We start from the raw sequence: 22,753 nt of genomic DNA, 5'->3' as shown, positions 1-22,753 counted from the left end.
TTTTAAAGATATATTTCAGACTAAGGGCTAGACTCACTACGCAAACTGATCGTGTAACGATCGGTTTGCGAGCCCTTTGTGACCCGATTTCCCTCTGACCCAATTCACTAACCTGTGTCCCGATCATCCTCCGATCCGTGCATACAAATGAGGTGAATCAGCATGCAAAGCAGGAAGGACGCGATTCACTACACTTTCCAACTGGCTGGTCAGTCAAAAAACAAGCGACTGGTGAGGAGCAGTCGCTTGTGCTAAAACCCTGCTCTCTGTCCAAATTCGTCTGCTCTGGCTGCCCTGCTCTTTGCCCTGATTCTCCTGCCTGCCGCCCTGCTCTCTGCCCTGCTTCTCTGTCCCGATCTCCTGCTCTCAGCCCCGACTCTCCTGCCCTTCCCCGCAGTGGAAACCCGTGGTTTTAACTCGCAGGCATAAAGCGGGTTAAAACCATAGGCTTGCAAAAAAAAACAACCAACAAAAACCCAGCTAAAACGAACACCAAAAGCATGCGCAGATCAACTACAGGGAAAGCACACTAGCGATCCGTGTTGGTGGATGGGGACGTTCTTCCGATCGCCCCCAATAGAATATTACCGATTGTAGAATCCATCGGACCTGCCCAGATCGGACACGGATCGGTCAGGTTAGTGAATCTAGCCCTAAGACCCTCTGGGCTCCTTTTACAAAGCTGCGGAAGAGGTAAATGCTCCGACACTCATAGGAATTCTATGAGAGTTGGAGCATTTACCTTGTCGGCCCATGGTAGAAACCTCTACCGCAGCTTTGTAATAGCCAGCATCTGTATTCTCAGCAATTAATGACAAAAATTCCTATTGTATCTTTTTTCTCTTTAAAGTTGTGAGAAAAGGCAGAATGCAGTTCTTCCCATGATATACGTGGTTTCCCTCCCTTCTAGTACAATTAATATTTAGCAATTTTCTCTGCTTATTCGTGCATCTCTAGTTCACAAATTAATCCTTGATTTACCTATGGACACTGGGGCCTAAATTCATTTTTACACAGATTAGGCGACATCGTTCCTATGTCTATTAGAGCCATAATTGCCTTGACCAGTTTCTCAGGAGAGCAATGTATCCTTATGGACTTGTTTTTTGCATACCATGATAGCAATGAACCTCACTCCTAAGCCTTAGTATATCGTTTATTGTTTATTAAACTTGATATATTGCCTTAGTTGCAGCACAATTCAAGGCGGTTTACAATAAAATACATCAATAAAAAAAGGAACGCCACTAAAAATAGGATAGTTACACTACTTTCACACAGAAAACGTAAAAGCATTCATTGTCCATCACTGCAAAACTGCCTTCTCTACTAAATTTACACAATTATGAGAAAGCACGCTCAAAGAGATAAGTCTTCAAAAGTACACGAAACCGAGTATATGAAGATTCCAAGCGTAAACTAGTCGGCAATGAGTTCCATAAGGCTGGCGTAAGGGCAAAGAATGATTTCAGTCTCATTTACTGTGTTGTTAAGTGCCGTTGTTTTGGGGTCTACTCATGGCAACACTGTGGCTAGTTGCCTTGAACTGGGTTCTGCCTTCGCTCAGGCTGCTAATTGTTGATAAAATTGCACCTATAGATGTTCTTATTGTACTGATCTTCCAACATAATAGTATATAGTAAATAACAGCATGAGCCAACCAGTCTGCCCAGCAAGGAAGCCAGAATCACACCTGCCATTCTGTGTGGGGCCCCTGCTACCTATGCTTAAACACTGGCTGTCAAGGCTCCATCGTGCAAACCATATATTTATTCCATTTTTTTTCAGCTCATCCTCTCAAAGGAGCTCAGAATGACTCTTCAGATAATCTGATTATGCTTTTTTCTCATGTGCATTATTCTTACACCAGATTTATGTGGTACTTTATTGCTATATTTTCCACAGATTCGAGGAGTACGGTATAAACGACAGCTCCACTCCTCGTTTGCTTACGCTGCCATTACAATTTGGAATCATTTACCTGTTCATATCAGGACCGATATCAATTACTTAAGGTTTTGTAAAAATTTGAAAACTTTTTTTTATATGATGTGTAATAATTTGTGTTATTTTGATTGCTTTTGTATTTTCCCATAGTTTTTACAGTCCCCTTGAATGTAAATTGCCTCGAACCTTTTTGGTATAGTGTGATTAATAAGTTGTGTATTAGATTAGATATCAGGTGCTCAAGCCTATCCGACCAGGCTCACAGTCTATTTGGGGCAGTGGAGGATTATGCGAGTTTCCCAGAGTCACAAGAAGCAGTGCAGGGTTTGAACCCACAACTGCAGGATGCTGAGGCTGTGGCTCTAACCACAACGCCATGCTCTCCTCCAGGCCAACATGATGGAGTTTGGGTTATAACTATATATCATCCCCAAGCATTGCTGACAGCAGTGCCATAGCGAGGGTGAGCAGTGCCCAGGGCAGTGGTGCCCCCCCCTGCCCTCTTCTCACCTCCCTACCTCCATCTGCCCCTTCCCATAGTCTGTTATTGAGAAAGACATGGGGGAAGCCACTGCTTGCCCTGGATCAGTAGCATGTAATATTGCTACACCTTGGGTTTTGGCCAGGTACTAGTAACCTGGATTGGCCACTGTGAGAACGGGTTGCTGGGCTTGATGGACCATTGATTTGACCCAGTAGGCTATTCTTATGTTCTCCTGCTGCACGTGCACACCTCTTCCCTGGTACCTCTTTAACGTTTGTGGCGCGAGCAGCAACCCCAACCTACTGCTCACGCCAGTGTCGGCTCTTCCTCTGATGTCAGCTTCTGTATTGCACCCCCTACTTCTAGGTCCCCTCCCCTTGCTTCTCCATGTCCCACCTCTAATTTCCCACTTCCTCTTTGATCTGTCGCCTTGAGCTTGTATAGGTTTGTGCGACTCACAAATGGAAGATTAGATTAGGTTCGATTCCTAGGCTCGGGTCCACGCCTAGGAACATTAAACAGGTACGGGGGAAGGGAAAGGGCTTGGACGTGTGCTGTAGTGGGGGAGGGGAAGGAGCAGGGGAGCAGAGAGGAGGACAGGTGCCGGCGCTCCCACCAAGACGGGCGCCTGAGGTGGACTGCCCCCTCCCCTTTCTAAGCCACTGGCTGACAAAATTCATACTGACCAGTCAAGGTGTCTTCACCTCCTCCCTGAGCTGTCAAACCAACCTCACTTGCAGCATGTGACAATAAAGTGATCTACAATACTGTCCCTGAAGCTTCACCTCACTTGCCATTTGTGGAACCCAGATCACCAAAATCTGTCTGGCAAAGAAATCCCCCCTTCCCTTTTGCTTTTCCCCTTTATGTTCTCTTTTTATTTTATTTTATCGTAGTTCAGCCCTTTTCTTCTCGTTTTTTGTTTGACCGTCTTTGTCCATGTATTCGGTTTATGTTTTTAAAATTTTATACCTGTATTTCCCTTTTTTTATATTGTAAATCGCTTAGCATTCAAGATAGGCGATTAATCAAATGTTCATTAAGCTTGAAACTTGAAACCCCACCTTTTATGCTCGAAGACTTCCTATAATAAATTTAAATCAAAACTAAAACCACTTCTATTTTCCACACCTTTTGCAACTGGCTAACATTGATGGATGGATGGCAGTGGCAGACGTGGTTTGTCTGTTATCTAATCCCCTCTTTTACAAAGGCGCAGTAGCAGTTGATGTGTGGCAAACGCACCAACGCCTATTGAATCCCTAGGGGTGTCAGAGTGATTACCATGGCCTCTGTGATAATTGCCTTTGTAAAAGGGGGCCTATATATTTTAGCTTTGAAATTTAGTACGAATGGTGTTTTCTGGGGCGTAGAATTCTTTTCTACCTGTGTAATTATTTTATTTCATTGTAAATTGCTTAGACTTTGTGTTATCAAAACTTGTGGGATCCATCAAATTCCTAAATAAAAATAAGCATAAACAAGTTCTTGGTCTCAGACTGCATTTCTCAGTTCTTGAGGATCTTCTCTCTCTCTACATAATTCACAAAATAATCACTTGGGATTGATACCTCCATAATCAGTCAATACCATTAAAAAATCTAACCTCTGCTATTCCAAGTGTCACAGTGATGTGATATAGGTATAGAACAGTGGTCTCAAACTCGTGGCCCGGTACTATTTTGAAGCCTTCAGTATTATAAAGAATGATTCTTTATGAAAAACTTGTGCCTTAAATATCCGGTAGTTGCATTCTGGAACGTTGTCCGCCTCACTGCTGTAACCTCATGCAAGCGTTTTCCTGCGTCTGTACAGGATTGTGAGGTAGAGTGGAGAGGACAATCGTGTACAGACGCAGGAAAGCGCTTGCGTGAGGTTACAGCAGTGAAGCGAGCAACATTCCAGAATATAAGTTAACCATCGGGGGCAGTGCAGCTTGTGCATGTGTCCAGTGCTGGAGGAGTTGAGAACTGAAGGTGGTTGCAGACGCAACCGCTAGACACTTAAGGCACAAGTTTTCCATAAAGAATCATTCTTTATATACTGAGGGCCTCAAAATAGTTGCCTCTTGCACTTGATTCTTTGATAGTTTTTCACTTTCTACATGTTGCATTGCTTTCAGCTGTGTATAGCTGAAATTATCAGAAGCAATTAAGGAACTATTTATAAACTATAACGGTTATAGTTTATAAATCTTTCCTTAATTGATTCTGATAATTTCAGATAATCCACATTTTGGATTTGTAGGTACTTACCTCGTGCAAAGTTGTTATTTCTTTAATAAGACATTAACTATTTTTTCTCTGGCCCTCCAAGTACCTACAAATCAAAAATGTGGCCCTGCAAAGGATTTGAGTTTGAGACCGCTGATATAGAACATATATTTTCAATCACAGGCAAAACTCTTTTTGGATTTGAAGTTTAAGGACTGTCTCCACTTGGAGAGAAGGGGGCTTAGGAGAGGCTGCTATGTGTTGGGTTCTAACCCACAAGAATGTATATAGAGCCTGTTTATTATACTGTATATCTCAAGATAGTGATAGACACATTACGGTTAATAACTAGCACTGATATTCATTAATAAGCCTATTCACAGTCAACGTGGAAGCAGATGGGCAGATAATATTTTCAAACAGTCCCTGTGGGTTTGCTGTCAGGAGTCTGAAGTATGGTTCATTTACCATTCCCATTAGAGTGGGTATTAAAACCATATCACAGAAACACATTGGCTCATAGATCTACAGGATATATTTTTCAAATTAACCACAATTGAGGTTTCCACTGTTACACTGTGCCTACCTGGTTCATCTCAATAAATTTAATTGCCTTCATTATCTTTCTTCTCAAACCATATTATTTGCACGACAGGCCAAAAATATATGGGCAACTGTGAATGCAACTGATTTAACATGTGAGAAGACCTCACATCTAGCATGGCTGGGTAAAATTGTGTTTAGTTTGCCAAATGCAGTAAGCTTTGCAGGAAGTAGTCAATAATATCAAACCTCAAGAGATTTTTCTAGTTGTAAAAATATGGCCTGTCTGGAATAAGTTACCAGAAAATGTAGTGACTGAAGGTGCTGTCAGCAACCTTTTCTTTCTTGACTACCTATGGGCTCATTTTCAAAAGAGAAAAACGTCCAAAAAACGTCAACAAACCAGCACTTGGATGTTTTAATCGCCACAACGTCCATGTGTCGATTTTCAAAATTAATTTTTTAGATGTACTGCAGAACATTCATCCTCCAGGATGCCTAAATATTAAAGGGGCCTGTAAGAGGCGTGGTTTCAGCGAATTTTGGGCGGGCTTAGCACTTGGATGTCTTGCAAGGATAATCAAAGCTTTTTCAAGACACCCATTTAAACATTTGGAGTTAGACCTGTTGTAAAAGTGAATAAGGGCCAAATAGGTACTCAAACTGACCAAATATCCACTGGAGAGATGAAAGTATTCCTCTCCCACTTCCCCGATGGTCACTGATCCCCCCTCCCATCTCTCAAATATGTAAATGAAACAGTATATACCTGTCTCTAGAGCAGCAGCATGGTATGGAAAAGCCTAGTAGAACAGAACACAGGTGTCTTAAATAGCCTGGTGGGTGGGCCAGTGAACCAGCTACCCCAAATATTTTTAAAAAGAAAAATTAAGGACAGTGGTGGGGTTTGTCATTAGTACTAAGAGGAGCACACAAAAGTGACTCCATTGTTATAGACTGTACTTTACTGAATACCTGAATTTTAGTATCACTATATAGCAGTGGTGCCTGGTTATCATGGAGTATCAGTGGCTGGCCCACTCAGTGTGGTTTAAGTGGATAGGAGTCTTTACTGAATAGTGAGTCAATGATATGGTCCCATAAATGGCTTGTGACTGGATTAGGTGGGAGATGATGCAAAAGAGTCATGATAAATGGAGTTGTGTGCCACAGGAATTCTCATTCTTTTCTAGATTTTTAAGTGACATTGTAGAAGGGCTGTCAGGAATTGTTTGCCTACTACCATGTTTCCCCAAAAATAAAACAGTGTCTTATATTCATTTGGGGCCCAAAAAAGGCACTAGGTCTTATTTTCGGGTAGGGCTTATTTTTTTCATGTACATGATCATCTCTCCCTTCCTCTTTCCTTTCCCCAACATAAGCAACATCTTTCCTCCCCTCTCATCCATCCCCTTGTGCCTTCCCTCTGCAGCATCTTTCTATCCCTCCCTCCATCACTCCTACCCCCTGTGCAGCAGAACCTTTGAGCAACTGCCACTGCCTCCGTCGGGCAGCCAAACCGCCAAACCCCTGCTAACCCTCCATCCTCCCCTCACAACTGATCCCCACCAACCGCGACCATAAATACCTTATGGCAGAGGAGGCCTTCTCACTGGGGCCTTCTGTGTACTGATGACATCATCAGTAATGCGGTTAATGCCAAACGCCTACTATGGATCCACCCACCCTTAAGCCAATCAGTCATGGTCTTGGTTGCAATCTCGAAACTCAGATTCACAGATATGTCCTTCATTGATCTTGGGGTTAAGATCAATGGCGCATACTACTACTAACACTTCCAAAACCTATTCTTCAAATTACGGCATCCCACAAGGTTCAATACTTTCTCCCCTTCTTTTCAATATATTCCTTTCTCCACTTCTAAACTTAACTCAATCTCTAGGTTTTACAACTTTTGCATACGCCGATGACATACAACTTATTCATCCTTTAGATCCTGGAAACTTGGATGATATTACATGTATCAATAATAAACTTGTCTCAATAAAAAATTGGCTTTTCACAAACAAATTGGCTTTAAATCTCAATAAAACAAAAACAATGCTCTTCTCCTGGAAAAGAGACACAAAATTAATTTCTCCAATTACCATCAATAATACTGTATTAGAATCGGTTACTTCTATAAAAATTTTAGGCGTTTCGATAGATGATAAACTTACTTATCATGACCATATTTGTAACACTGTTAAAACGTGCTTTTATAAATTACGTTTAATTCGTTCACTTTCCAAATTCCTACAACCTGAATCTAATAATATTCTAATCCATTCCTTAATAATCTCCAGAATAGACTACTGTAACTCTCTCCTTATTAATATCACACAAAAAGAAAAAAGAAGACTGCAATTAATACAGAATACTGCTGTGAAATTAATTTACAATGCAAAAAAATATGATCACGTCACTCCCCTGTTAATTAAATCTCACTGGCTCCCGGTAAGCCACCGCATTACTTTTAAATTGTTACTCTTAGTTTTTAAAGCCATAAATTTTAATGAACCTCAATTTATCAATAGATGGCTAATTCCCTACAACACTACACGATCTCTCCGCTTAACCTCCTCTAACCTTCTTTCGGTTCCCTCGTTGAAAGTTATAGGTATCAGACGACACGACATGTTTTCAATTATGGCCCCTCAGTCATGGAATCTCTTACCTCAATATATTAGAGAATTAAAAGATTTAGCCGTATTTAAAAAAACACTAAAAACATTTTTCTTTAAAGATGCTTATGATTCTTAAATATTTTAACAAAAGTTTTTTAACTGAAAAACTTAGACTTCCCTCCTACGTGTTCTTCCCTTTTATGTTTCTCTCTCTTTCCTGTTTAAACATTATAATTTCCCCCCTATTTGTCCTCACCACTCTTGTATGTTTTCACCCATAACTAATATTTTTTTTTTTAATATGTATGTATTTATGTATGATAATTTTTATCGCATAACAAAAGTTAGTTTATATGTTGACACCAATGTTTTATTTGTATTTTTGTGATATTGTACATCGCCTAGTAATTTAAAATAGGCGATTCATTAAGAACAAATAAACTTGAACTTGAACTTGATGCAGAAGCTGTTGCCAGTGATCCGTCGCATGTCAGGAGACTACTTTATTTTCCAACAGTACATCGGGCAAAGGACACTGTAGAAGTGCTACATTAGGAGATCCCAGACTTCATTGGTCCAGACCCCTGGCCTGTGAATTCACCAGACCTAAACCCAGTTGACTACCGGATCTGGGGGCTGATACAGGAATGCCTCTATCAGACAGTGATATCTGACATCGAAGACCTTAAGCAATACGTCATCTCTGGATTTAGCCAAAGCAGAGCATCCATAGATCAAGTCCATAGATCAGTGGTGGCCAAGGCTGAAGGCGTGCCGTCATGCAAACGGAGCGCACGTCAAACATCTGCTTAATTGAAACATTACTTTTTGACTTTACATTTTTCTGCAAGATAAGCCATAAAACTTTTTGATGTGTTTTTATTCAGTTCACAATTCATTTTCATAAGGTAGTGTTGTGGTGAGGTGGGAAATATTTATAACATTTTACATTAGCTTCATTCAGGACACAATACACTACATTTCTTAAGAATCGGCTGAGTTCTGTGGAAGATGTGGCAAAAAACATTTTGGTGTGGGTTTTTTTCGGTTCACAGTGTACTTCTTGTCCTTTTGCTCCTCTTTTTTTTTTTTATTTATTTGTTTATAATTTTACAAATTGTTAAACAACAATGTAATAGAAATAAACATTTAAGAAGAAATATAACATGAATTATAAATCAAAGATTCCACAAATTTAACTAAGTTCATAGTCCACAAACTAGGGAGAGAGAATCCTACACCTCCAAGGGAAGTTGGTTTTCCAAGAAATATTCATTCAAATTAAATTAAATTAAATTAGGAGATCAAACAGTTGGATTAAATTAAATTATCATCCTGGTTAATAGAAAAGGCATGGAGGGGATTGGAGCTTAACCAGCTGCCTTACCCTCAAGAAAAAATTTCAACTGATCAGGTTCATAAAATATACATCTATTATTCTGATAGGTAATACAGCATTTACAGGAAAAACGTAACTGAAAAGTTGCTCCTATACTCAAAATTGGCTGACGATAAATTAAAAATTTCTTTCGTCTATCTTGAGTCCATTTTGATACATCAGGAAAAATTAAGACTTTTGAACCATGAAATTCTGAATTGTCAGTTTTATAGAATAGACGAAGAACTGCTTCCTTATCTTGTTGAAAAACAAAGGTTACCAATAAAGTTGCTCTTCCCATAATTTCTTCTTGTTCAGATGTTTCCAGGATAGCTGTGAGATCTAAATCTCCTGCTACGGTTCCTTTTCCTTTATCCTCTTTAGGAATATTTAAATAATAAAGTTTATGTACCGGTGGTAAATTATTTTCAGGAAATTTAAGTACTAGTCTCAAGAAGGAATGAAACAGTTCTCTTGCTGGTTGGAATTTGGAAATAGGAAAATTTAAAAGTCTAAGGTTCAAACTCCTGTTAGCATTTTCCAAATTTTCCAATTTTCTAACAAGTAAATTTTTATCCTTCAGTTGTAAATTAATTGAAGCTTTCGCTTCAGTCATAGATTTTTCTAGTTTGTCTATTCTATCGGATTGCTTTAGAAGTTTCTCATCAAAAGTCTTAAACTGTATGTTAGTACTCTGGGCTGAAGTGACGAATTGAGAGCATACCATATACAGTGATTCCAGGCCACTCCAAATAGCCTCCATGTCTATAACATCAGGTCTTATCAAAGGAGGAAGCAAAGTTGTACCGGGAATCACTCCACTGGATTCCACCTTCTCCTTCTCTGTAGCATTACAGGTTTCTGTTCCTCCATTCTCCATTGTCGGCTGCACAGGAGCCGACAAGCTGTGTATCTGGCGAAAGACGTAAGAAGACTTGAGGCGGTCCAGAGGAGGGCGACGAAAATGATAGGAGGCTTGCACCAGAAGACATATGAGGAGAGACTGGAAGCCCTGAATATGTATACCCTAGAGGAAAGGAGAGACAGGGGAGATATGATTCAGACGTTCAAATACTTAAAGGGTATTAACGTAGAACAAAATCTTTTCCAGAGAAAGGAAAATGGTAAAACCAGAGGACATAATTTGAGGTTGAGGGGTGGTAGATTCAGGGGCAATGTTAGGAAATTCTACTTTACGGAGAGGGTGGTGGATGCCTGGAATGCGCTCCCGAGAGAGGTGGTGGAGAGTAAAACTGTGACTGAGTTCAAAGAAGCGTGGGATGAACACAGAAGATTTAGAATCAGAAAATAACATTAAAGATTGAACTAGGCCAGTTACTGGGCAGACTTGTACGGTCTGTGTCTGTGTATGGCCGTTTGGAGGAGGATGGGCAGGGGAGGGCTTCAATGGCTGGGAGGGTGTAGATGGGCTGGAGTAAGTCTTAACAGAGATTTCGGCAGTTGGAACCCAAGCACAGTACCGGGTAAAGCTTTGGATTCTCGCCCAGAAATAGCTAAGAAGAAAAAAAAAAAAAAAATTTTAAATTGAATCAGGTTGGGCAGACTGGATGGACCATTCGGGTCTTTATCTGCCGTCATCTACTATGTTACTATGTTACTATGTAACTCATCCGGGGTCAGAGGGGAAATCGGCAGCACCACCGGAGGAGTCAACTCCGGAGCTTTCTGTGCTGCAAACATCGCTCCCAACACCGTCCCGGGGCGAGGAGGAACTCCAGGTCCCATCGGGCTGAGCGAAGTCTCGCCCTCCAAGATCGAGGTCTGCCCCCCTCGATCAGCAGACACGCCCGCTCCAACTGGGACGGCAAAGCTGGTAATCGCCGTCTGCGTCGACGGCGAAGAGGCAGAGAAAGTAGGAAGAACACCCCTCTGTCTTCCCCTGCGCTTCGGCATTGTAAAGAGAGGAAAAAAAAGGCAAGTAAGTAAATATTTTGCTGGTTGTGCAGGAGCCTCTCGCCGACACGACTTACTCCGTCGCCATCTTGGATCCCCCCTTTTGCTCCTCTTATTGGTGGTTTGGGAATGAGATCTTCTTTGAGTCTTTTGATTATAAATTTCTACTTGGCCTCTAAAACATTTGAGTTACTACTAAAACAGGAACAATCTTTGGCTTCTATACCACTTGCGTTTTAGTGAATTTCAGCTGTGTGGTGCATGAACTCCTATATAGGTTATGCAACATTTCACACTCTGAGACCAAACTCACTGAGAGGTGTGGTATAAAGACAGTGAAGACGATCACAATGTGAAAGAAGAATGGGAAGATGGATTAGGAAGTTCCAGATGGTTGGCTGACTTGAAAGGATGACTGGGACAGCAGAGAAATCTATATATATATATATATATATATATATAAAATCGGAGGTATGTATGTGTGTATGTATGTATGTGTGTGTGTGTGTATGTGCCGCGATCATGCAAAAACGGCTTGACCGATTTGAACGAAACTTGGTATGCAGATCCCTCACTACCTGGGGTGATATGTTCTGGGGGTCTCGCGGCCCACCTGCACACTTGGGCGGAGCTACAAACAGAAAATCAGATTTCACCCATTCATGTCAATGGAAAAAATGTAAAAAGCTGCCATTCTCACAGTAATTCAAACTACCTGGGGTGATATGTTCTGGGGGTCTCGCGACCCACCTGCACACGTGGGCGGAGCTACAAACATAACATCAGATTTCTCCCATTCATGTCAATGGAAAAAAATTAAAAAGCTGCCATTCTCACAGTAATTCAAAAACGGCTTGACCGATTTGAACGAAACTTGGTATGCAGATCCCTCACTACCTGGGGTGTGTGGCCAGCCTTATAGGCAAATCAGGGCTCCGGAACAATCCTGAAAGTAGCCACCAACAATGCACCAGCGTGTGACCCAACAGGGAGTCACCCTGCAGGACTGAACCATCAAAAGCATTCACAATTATTTTTCCACCAGAATAAAGTCTTCACACAAGGAAGCAGTTTTGGGAAAAATAAGTCAATTTTACTCATTCAATAAAGCAGGTAAGTAATTCCTCAATCTTTGTCACAGTAGTCAAGATTCCATGCCTCATTAAAGAAGAAAGAAAAGAAAACTGCCAAAAACAAGAAGGCATGAAAACAAAACAATTCACAAACAAAATCAAACTTTCTTCTTCTGCTTCTTAATTCTCAATTGTCCTTTAGCTCACAGTTCAATACAGAGGTTGCTCTGCCTGCTCCAAAGCAGGTATTTCAGTAAATCAGCAATAAAGTTCAGCCTTCAGAATTCCTCAATTCACAATCAAAACCAACAATAAAAGAAAGCCTCTGGCAACAATCTAGGTCTGCCAGGAACAGGAGAGTGTAATAGGTTTTGCAAAAAAATAAAGGCCTTAAGATAGGCTTTCAAATTCCCTCCCAAGGTGGAATCAAAACCTCTCCCCACTTTACACTCCTAGCTTTCTCCAAGTTCACATTCATTAAAAAGGAAAAAAAAAACAGCACACAAACAGAGCAAAAACAAACACACTCACTGTTTGTGGCTGGAAGCCAAGTCCACCTGCATCAGCTCAGGGTCATTAGATTCACTGCCAGAACAGGCTTCTTGAAAATCCATAGGTTCATCCCTCTGGAGGGACAAGTCTTCAGCTTGTTCAGCCTCGAGCAGCTCCATGGGTTGTGGCCTGTTGTCCCTGTTTGGCTCAGGAGGATCCCTAGGGAGGCAAGGCTTAAACTTCCTCCCTAACCGGCTTCCCGGTCTGAATGCCAGTGCAGGCTTATCTATTCTAGGGGCGTGCCCTGTTCTGGGTGTGTCAGCAGATCTCCAGGGGCCTCTAGAGCTCCCCTGGTGATGGTTTGGACAAAACTCATTATCTACTTCTTCAGATATATCTGGCTCCTCCTGGTGGTCAGTGGCATTATTTCTCAAACTAACATCCTTGAAAATCCTGAAATTTTCTTTCCTGGGTTTTACTTTTACTTTTTTTGCTTGGATTGACTGGGACCTTGGCAGAGCCCTGATCTGCCTGGTCACAGGTGATATGTTCTGGGGGTCTCGCGGCCCACCTGCACACGTGGGCGGAGCTACAAACAGAACATCATATTTCACCCATTCATGTCAATGGAAAAAATTTAAAAAGCTGCCATTCTCACAGTAATTCAAAAACAGCTTGACCGATTTGAACGAACCTTGGTATGCAGATCCCTCACTACCTGGGGTGATATGTTCTGGGGGTCTCGCGGCCCACCTGCACACGTGGGCCGAGCTACAAACAGAAAATCAGATTTCACCCATTCATGTCAATGGAAAAAATGTAAAAAGCTGCCATTCTCACAGTAATTCCAACTACCTGGGGTGATATGTTCTGGGGGTCTCGCGGCCCACCTGCACACGTGGGCGGAGCTACAAACAGAAAATCAGATTTCACCCATTCATGTCAATGGAAAAAATGTAAACAGCTGCCATTCTCACAGTAAATCAAAAACGGCTTGACCGATTTGAACGAAACTTGGTATGCAGATACCTCATTACCTGGGGTGATATGTTCTGGGGGTCTCTTCACCCAAGAATTTATATGTTCTTGCTCCTGGAGGTGAAACTAAAATTGTTGTTTATAATCAAGTTTTGTGTTTGTTGTATTGTATTCATTTTGTCAAATATTTCACATTATAATTTGAATATTGTACTTTTTATAAAGCTGTAAAAAAATAATTTCATTCACCACTATAAAGTATCTTTATTTGAATCCATTTACAGTGTTATTGCTATAATTAAATACCCGTGCAACACCGGGGCATCAGCTAGTAGACTATAAGAAATGAAAGGAGAAATGTAGTGGTTAAGAGGAGGACTGAGAGATTTAAGGCAGAGTGGGGGATTGAGAGAGATACACTACTGAAGAAAGAAGGAGATATGAGTTAGTGTTAGGGATAGGTTGGTGAAGGCTGAAAGAGAGACTGGAAACAGGGTGGGTGGATGAGAAGGAGACTGGGTGAAGGCGTGGTGGGGACTAGTGAGACTTTACATATGACCAGTGAGAGAGCTCCTACACTGCACAAACTCGCTGAGAGCTACATGGTACAGAAAAGAAGCAGAATGTAAGCTAAAGGAGGGATAAGGAGAGAGGGGGAGTTCCAGTTGGCCTAGAAAAGTGGTTGGGGGAATAAGGGGATTGAAACATAGGAATGAAAGAGAATCATGAGACAGAAGGGGCAGAGGGGATTTGAGAAAGCGCTGTGGATAGGATAAGAGGGGCCGAAAGACACTGGAGATTGGATGAAGACAGAATGTGGAATTGAAAGAAAAATAATAGGAGGGATGGAGCAAGGCAGGATTAACCCCTGGGTGGGACCTAAACAAACAACAGATTTATTTTGCCCTTTCCCTACTGTAATATAAATATATTTTATAAATCATTCAAACAGTGCCCCATCTTTTTTTTAATGCAATTACAAACTGGCAAAGGAAGAAGCAGCAGGTAAGAAGCTGCTAACATTCTCCACTTGCTGACCAGCGGCCAACGCACATAGGGTGGAGAGAAAAGCCAGACCCTTGCAATCACACTTTCTACCATAAATGTAGTGATTAGAGTGGCTTATGGGCCTGGGTCCTCCTCTCTATAATTCACTAGCCCATCCACCAGGTTACTTAAGACACCTGTGTGATGCTCTACTAAGCTTTCCCATAACCAAGTGCTGCTGTTCTTGAGACAGGTATGTACTCTTTCATTCAAATTTTTGGGTGGTGGGAGTTAGTGAGCAGTGGGGGAGGTCATACCTTAATGTATCCAGTGGTCATCTAGTCAGTCTGAGACCTTTTTGTGGCACTTAGATGCTTCTAAAACAGGTCTAGCTCTGAATGTCTAAATTCCATCCAGGGCGTCTTGGAAAAGGTTCAATTATTGCCGCAAGATATCCAAGTGAAGCATGCCCAAAGCCCACTCAAAACACACCTCCCAGCTCGCCCCCTAGAGCTCTGGATACAAAGCGGGAGAAACTTCTTTCCTGGCTATAAAGCCAGGTAAAGGGTTTTGATTATCAGCACTTGGAAGCCACAGCGATTAGGACATCCAAATGCCGACTTAAGTGGGTTTTTTTTGGACGTTTTAAGTTTTTTTATTGAGCTCCTTAGTGCCTACAAATCAACGCTGAAAAAAGTGCTACTCTATAAGCTGCACTTAAAGTTAGGGGCAACAATAGTGCTTATGCCCAGGAATCATGCCTAGCTTTGGGCATGACTATTTGCACCAGTGAAAACATGATGCAAATGCCCACACCTAAACCGCCCTTTTATCAAGCCATGCTGCTAAGCCGCTCATAGGATTAGAATGGGCAGCTCAGCATTTAGCTTTTGCTGCTCGGCTGCATGACTTGATAAAAGAGGGAGAAAGTTAGGCACGGGTGCCCTTATTTTATAATTATGCGCATAACTTAAAGGAACGCTCCCATCTGACCATAACATAACCATTTCCGTTTCCTCCTTTTTGACTTGTGCATAAAATTTAAGTGCAAGTCCTGTGCCTAAATTTATACATGTGACTTGTAATTGATTCTTATTAGCAGGCACCGATAATTGTTAGAAAGTCAATTATTAGCACTAATTAGCTTGTTCTCCAATTAAATTGCGCAAGCAAATCAGGCACATGCCCAAATTTGTGCACGCAATTTTCAGCACCTTTTATAGAATTAGGGGGCTGAATATAGGAATAATTTGAAACATCCAGGTAGACAGTTCAAATTATTGCCCATATATTTTACTAAAAATTGACCTATAGTATTTTTCTTATGCTAAATGCAGAAGACAAAATTTGACTAAAACATGCATATATATTTATTACAATATACTGTATACTATGCTTCACTGTTGCTGGATTCTTGTAGCTTACCTTCTGTATCTGTGCAACTACTGTTATTATGTTTTATATTATTTTGTCATTCCTGTCTGCTACTTCTTTTCTTTCATTCTGTTGGTTTCCTCAGCTAAGCAGAAGGTCACAGCTGGTGACATGATACATGAGCTGGATTAATCTCCCTATCTATATTCCTGCTTAGCTCTGCGTTTTCTCTGATTGCCTTGTTGGAGTTTGCAGATTTATATGATCCGCAGTTCATTACAGAATAAATATGACATAATGAGACCGATGTGAACTGGCAGAATGTCTTCTGGCTCCAGTCTGTTTTTGCAACATGGACACAAGGGAAAAGAGAGAACAAGTGTAAGCTATTCTTTGTAGTCCATTCACTAACTTGGTACCGAAACACTAAACAAAACCGTTTGAAGCAGATAAGGACTACTCCTAGGGAGAACAAAGTTCACAGACATTTCCCCAGTGCTGCATGACTCAGCTAAAAATTGGTACATATGACTTAGCTGAAAATTATCCTCCCTTGCCTTGCTGAAAGTGAGCACAGGTTTCCATAGTGTTTGTGCTTTTAGCCTGGTTAAAAATATATTTCCCAGGTTTGGGGGTGAGGGGTGGGAAGGAGTAATTTAGATCAAGCAAGTAAAACAATAAGAGCAAGAAAGATCCATGCTAAGCTAGTATTCTATAAAGGGCACTCAATGATGAGCGCCCTTTATAGAATACTAGCTTAGTACAGATTTTACGCCTTACTTTTAAGTGCCAGCATTTATGCCTGCTGAATCCAGAGGAACGCTACTAAAATGGTTGGTGGTCTATGTCATAAGGCGAATGGGGATAGACTTAAAAATCTCAATATGTATACTTTGGACTGGAAAGGCAGGAGAAGGGAGATATGATAGAGACGTTTAAATATCTACATGGAATAAATTCATTTGAAGAGAGTCTCTTTCAATTCAAAGGGATGACATTTAGAGGTGATAGATTAGGATGAGGACAAAACAGATGCACCACAGGAGGAGGATGAAAGGAACGAGGCTCGGGGGCTGGCAGCCCATGAAGGGATCGGCAGGAGCACCAAACCACGAGGAAAACCAACAGAGAAGGTAAATAATAAGGACTTAAATTGCCTATACACTAATGCTAGGAGCCTAAGAACCAAAATGGGAGAGCTAGAAGTTATAGCCAATAAGGAGGACCTAGACATAATTGGAGTCACAGAAACATGGTGGTCCGAAGACAACAAATGGGATGTGGTCCTACCAGGGTACAAACTCTATAGGAGGGACAGGACACACAAGAAGGGTGGAGGAATAGCGCTATATATAAAGGACTCCATCCCTTCAACCAGGATGGAAACAACAGTAGGGGTGGACAGCTTGGAATCACTATGGGTTAAGCTGACAGGAGGAAATGGAGCAGACATAAAATTGGGACTGTACTATCGTCCACCAGGACAACCGGAAGCAAACAACCAGGACCTGGAGGCTGAATTGAGGCAGGTATGCAAAAGCGGAAGTGTGGTGGCTATGGGGGATTTCAACTACCCTGGAATAGACTGGAGCATTGGATACTCAAATTGCACGAGAGAAACAAAATTCCTGGAGGCGGTGAGGAACTGTTTCATGGAACAGCTGGTCACGGAACCAACACGAGGAGATGCCACTCTTGATCTAATCCTCAACGGGCTAGGAGGACCCGCAAAGGAGGTGGTAGTACTAGCGCCACTAGGAAACAGCGATCACAACATGATCCAGTGCAAGCTAGAAATAGGAACATCAAAGGTGAAAAGAACCACAACGACAGCACTCAATTTCAGAAAAGGGAATTACGAGGCCATGAGGAAAAAGGTGGGAAAGAAGCTCAGCAACAGCTCAGGGAAGATGGAGACCGTTGAGGAAGCCTGGGCCCTACTCAAGGGCACAGTGCACGAAGCACAAAACCTGTACGTCCCCAGGTTTAGGAAAGGGTGCAAAAAGAATCGAACCAAAAACCCGGCGTGGATAACAAATGCAGTGAAAAAGGCGATAAGTGACAAGAAAACATCATACAGAAAATGGAAAAAGGAGCAAACAAAGGACAACCAGAAGGAGCACAAAAGGCACCAAAAAGACTGTCACCGAGTGGTTAGGAAAGCAAAAAGAGAATATGAGGAGAGACTGGCGGGGGAAGCAAGAAACTTCAAACCATTCTTCAGGTATGTGAAGGGGAAACAACCAGCCAGGGAGCAAGTGGGACCATTAGATGATGGAGACAGGAAGGGAGTGATAAAGGAGGAAAAAGAGATAGCTGACAGGTTAAACAAGTTCTTCTCGTCAGTCTTCACGAGAGAGGATACATCCAATATCCCAGAACCCGAGGAGATCACAAACGAAGACCATGATGAAAAACTGGTCCAACTAGAGGTAAGCAAAGAGGATGTCCTCAGACAGATAGACAGACTGAAGAGCGACAAATCACTAGGCCCGGACGGCATCCACCCAAGGATACTAAAAGAACTGAGAAACGAAATAGTGGAAACACTTCGCCAAATATGTAACCTATCCTTAAAAACTGGGGAGATCCCAGAGGACTGGAAAATATCAAATGTCATGCCCATCTTTAAGAAGGGATCAAGGGGTGACCCAGGAAACTACAGGCCAGTGAGCTTGACCTCGGTTCCGGGAAAGATGATGGAAGCATTGGTTAAGGACACAATCTGCGAACACATAGAAAACAATGGACAACTGAAGGCGAGCCAGCACGGCTTCTGCAAGGGAAGGTCGTGTCTCAAACTTGCTGTACTTCTTTGAGGGAATAAACAGCCAGATGGATAAAGGGAAATCCATAGACATCATTTACCTTGACTTTCAAAAAGCCTTCGACAAGGTACCTCACGAACGACTGCTTAAGAAGCTGTGATGCCACGGGGTGCAGGGGGATGTCCACCGATGGATCAAACACTGGCTGGCAGGCAGGAAACAGAGAGTTGAGGTAAAGGGCCGTTACTCAGACTGGCAATGGGTCACGAGCGGAGTTCCACAGGGGTCAGTGCTGGGACCGCTCCTGTTCAATATATTTATTAACGACCTGGAGACGGGGACAAAATGTGAGGTTATTAAATTTGCTGATGACATCAAACTCTGCAGCAGAGTTAGAACCACGGAAGACTGTGAAGACCTGCAAAGGAACCTAACAAGACTGGAAGAGTGGGCAAAAAAGTGGCAAATGAGTTTTAACATAGAGAAATGCAAGGTCATGCATGTAGGGAAAAAGAACCCGATGTTCAGCTACAAAATGGGGGGATCATTGCTAGGGATGAGCAACCTTGAAAGGGACCTGGGGGTGATGGTGGACACAACACTGAAAGCATCAGCACAGTGTGCGACAGCCTCAAAGAAAGCGAACAGAATGCTGGGTATCATTAAAAAGGGTATCACAACCAGGACGAAGGAAGTCATCATGCCGCTGTATCGTGCAATGGTGCGTCCACATCTGGAGTACTGTGTCCAGTACTGGTCGCCGTACCTCAAGAAGGACATAGCAGTACTTGAGGGGGTCCAGAGAAGAGCGACTAAACTGATAAAAGGTATGGAAAACTTTTCATAAGCTGACAGGTTGAAAATGCTGGGGCTGTTCTCCTTAGAAAAGCGGAGACTTAGAGGAGACATGATAGAAACCTTCAAAATCCTGAGGGGCATAGAGAAGGTAGACAGGGACAGATTCTTCAGACTGTGGGGAACCACAAGTACAAGGGGTCACTCAGAGAAACTGAGAGGGGACGGGTTTAGAACAAATGCTAGGAAGTTCTTTTTTACCCAGAGGGTGGTTGACACATGGAACGCGCTTCCAGAGGTTGTGATAGGCCAGAGCACATTACAGGGGTTCAAGGAAGGTTTAGATAGGTTCCTAAAGGATAAGGAGATTGAGGGGTACAGATAGAAGTAGAGGTAGTGTTATAGAAATGGTCAGGAACCACTTCATAGGTCATAGACCTGATGGGCCACCGTGGGAGCAGACCACTGGGCACGATGGACCTCTGCTCTGACCCAGTGGAGGCAACTTCTTATGTTCTTATTAGTCCTGAGCCTAAGGAAATACTTTTTTATAGAAAGGGTGGTAGATGCATGGAATAGTCTACCGGTAGATGTGTTAAAAACACTGTCTGAATTCAAGAAAGCGTGGGACACATGGGATCTCATAGGGAGAAGAGGAAATAGTGGATGTTGTGGATGGGCAGAATGAATAGGCAATTTGGCCTTTATCTGCCGTCATATTTCAACTTAATTTTCGGCAGGTTGGTGTGCAAATAAGAACATAAGAATAGCATTACTGGGTCATACCAAAAGTCCATCAAGCCCAGTAGCCCATTCTCACGGTGGCCAAAACCCAAGAAGTAGCAATATTCCATGCTACCAATCCAGGGCAAGCAGTGGCTTCCCCCATGTCTTTCTCAATATCAGACTATGGACTTTTCCTCCGCTCTTTCCACAACCTCTGGCAACGCGTTCCAGAGCTTAACTATTCTCTGAGTGAAAATTTTTTTTCCTCCTATTGGTTTTAAAAGTATTTCCCTGTAACTTCATCGAGTGTCCCCTAGTCTTTGTCATTTTTGACGGTGTGAAAAATCAATAGTGTTCTATAACATTATTCCTAACTTCTGCAAATACTTTTTTTACAGAAAGGGTGGTAGATACGTGGAACTGTCTCCCAGAAGAGGTGGTGGAGACAGAGCTGTGTCTGAATTCAAAAGGGCCTGGGATAGGCACATGGTATCTCTCGGAGAGTGAAAGAGATAATGGTTACTGAGGATGGGCAGACTGGATGGGCCATTTGGCCTTTATCATCCATCATATTTCTGTTTCTGGGAATGCCCCCTCATCTACTCATACCCTTCCCATGACTACACCCAGTGGTATAGTAAACTGGGGGGGGAGGGGGGCGCGGAGGAGCAGTCCACCCAGGGCGCCATCTTGCTAAGGGCGCGGCACCCCTGCTCCTCTCTGCCCCCCCTGCTTTCCCGGTGCGAGGTTTTGCTCACTTCGGAATCGGCGCTCTTTCTGGCATCACTTCTGGGACCTGTGCTTAAGAAGAGACATCAAAGGGTGAGCAACACCGACATGAGCATGCTGGCCTACATTGTAAGTAGATGTGGCCACTAAGCTTATCGCGGCAAGGGATCTCCCCTCGAACGAACACGGCAGGATGGATGCCCAATCCCTCCTGCCAGAACATCCCCCCCGATGATCGCTGGCAGGAGGGTGCCCAATCCCTCCTTCCAGAACACCCTCCCACCCTCCCTTGAAGATCGCCAGCAGAAGGGTGTCCAAACCCTCCTACCGGAACACCCCCCACCCCCTGAACGAAACCGGCAGGAGGGTGCCTAATCCCTCCTGCCGGAAACCACCCACCCTCTACCATATCCTGATGACCCCCCCCACACACACACACACACACACATACACACAGTCTGCTAAGAATGCTGGCACGTCCTACATCCCAATAGTAGGTTTTTTGTAAGTTTTTCATTTGGAATTTTTTTTTTTTCCAAAAATGGTTCAAAAAGACATATGCACTGAGGACAAACACATCTAAGAAATGGCCTTTTTTTTAAAGACTTTTTTCTGGTTTGAAAAATGGTCATTTTCTCCACTTGATTTTTGGATGTTTTTCCCAAAGTGTCCAAAATTGGATTTAGACATCATATTGAAAATGCTCCTTCACATACCCCCCTTTTACAAAACCATAGCACATTTTTTATTGCCGGCCATGGCAGTAACAGCTCCAACGTTCATGAGCATCAGGGCTGTTACTGCCGTGGCCAGGGCTAACAACCGTGTTTCGGTTTTGTAAAAGGGGGGATATTGAATTCTTAATATGGTTAAAGTTTGAAATAATGCAAAATGACGATTAATAAAATAATATACATGAGACTGATGAATAAAATATTTTGCTCCACTTTTTTGTGCAACATTTGCTGTTGGTAATGTGTTTTTCACTTGTAAATATGCCATGTTTCCTTTTCAGGAACCCAGACCATTGTATACAGGAAGATGCCAATTTTATTCAAGTGGAATAGGATTCCTATATGATGCCTACCAAACAGAGGTAAAGAGAGATTACAAATGAGAAATTCTTAGATGTTACCTAGTAACATACCAATCGATATTCAGCTGACGGCAGTGAGTGTGTTTTTTTAAACACATGCCCGTAGGGCAGGGGTAGGGAACTCCGGTCCTCAAGAGCCGTATTCCAGTTGGGTTTTCAGGATTTCCCCAATGAATATGCATGAGATCTATTTGCATGCCCTGCTTTCAATGCATATTCATTGGGGCAAATCCTGAAAACCCGACTGGAATATGGCTCTCGAGGACCAGAGTTCCCTACCCCTGCCTTCGGGCCTGATTCTCTAAAACAGTGTATCTCAAACTGTTTGCCAAGGCACACTAGTGTGCTTCCTGAGATTCCAAGTTTGCCGCAGCACAGTACGGAGGAAGAGAGGCACCTGCCAGCTGACGCCCGATTAGCCAAAGGCCTGCATGTTTTCCCCCTTCTCTCTAGCGTCCTCCAGCTTCCCCCCTGGCCTCCCATTCTCACCTTTAAAGCTAATTACAGCAGCCTGCAGAAGATCGCTGGTAGGTAAAATGATTTTGTTTTCAATATAGTGATTGAAATGTGTCAGTTTTGAGAATTTATATCTGCTGTGTATATTGTGTGTATATGAAAAATGAATGGAA

General features: G+C 42.5%; 1 protein-coding gene across 1 annotated transcript in view; it reads left to right on the top strand.

Moving 5' to 3' along the window:
* TMEM255B (transmembrane protein 255B) overlaps positions 1 to 22,753 on the top strand; it is a 257,249-nt gene that overhangs the window by 158,541 nt on the left and 75,955 nt on the right. The window contains exon 5 of the mRNA XM_033950614.1: positions 22,044 to 22,124. Coding sequence (XP_033806505.1) covers positions 22,044 to 22,124 — 81 coding nt within the window. The remainder of the gene's footprint in view (positions 1 to 22,043; positions 22,125 to 22,753) is intronic.

The sequence above is a fragment of the Geotrypetes seraphini genome, chromosome 6 (assembly GCF_902459505.1).
Source record: "Geotrypetes seraphini chromosome 6, aGeoSer1.1, whole genome shotgun sequence".
Lineage (NCBI taxonomy): Eukaryota > Metazoa > Chordata > Amphibia > Gymnophiona > Dermophiidae > Geotrypetes > Geotrypetes seraphini.
Note: the sequence above shows the minus strand (reverse complement) of the source record. Positions and strands in the feature narration are given on the sequence as shown.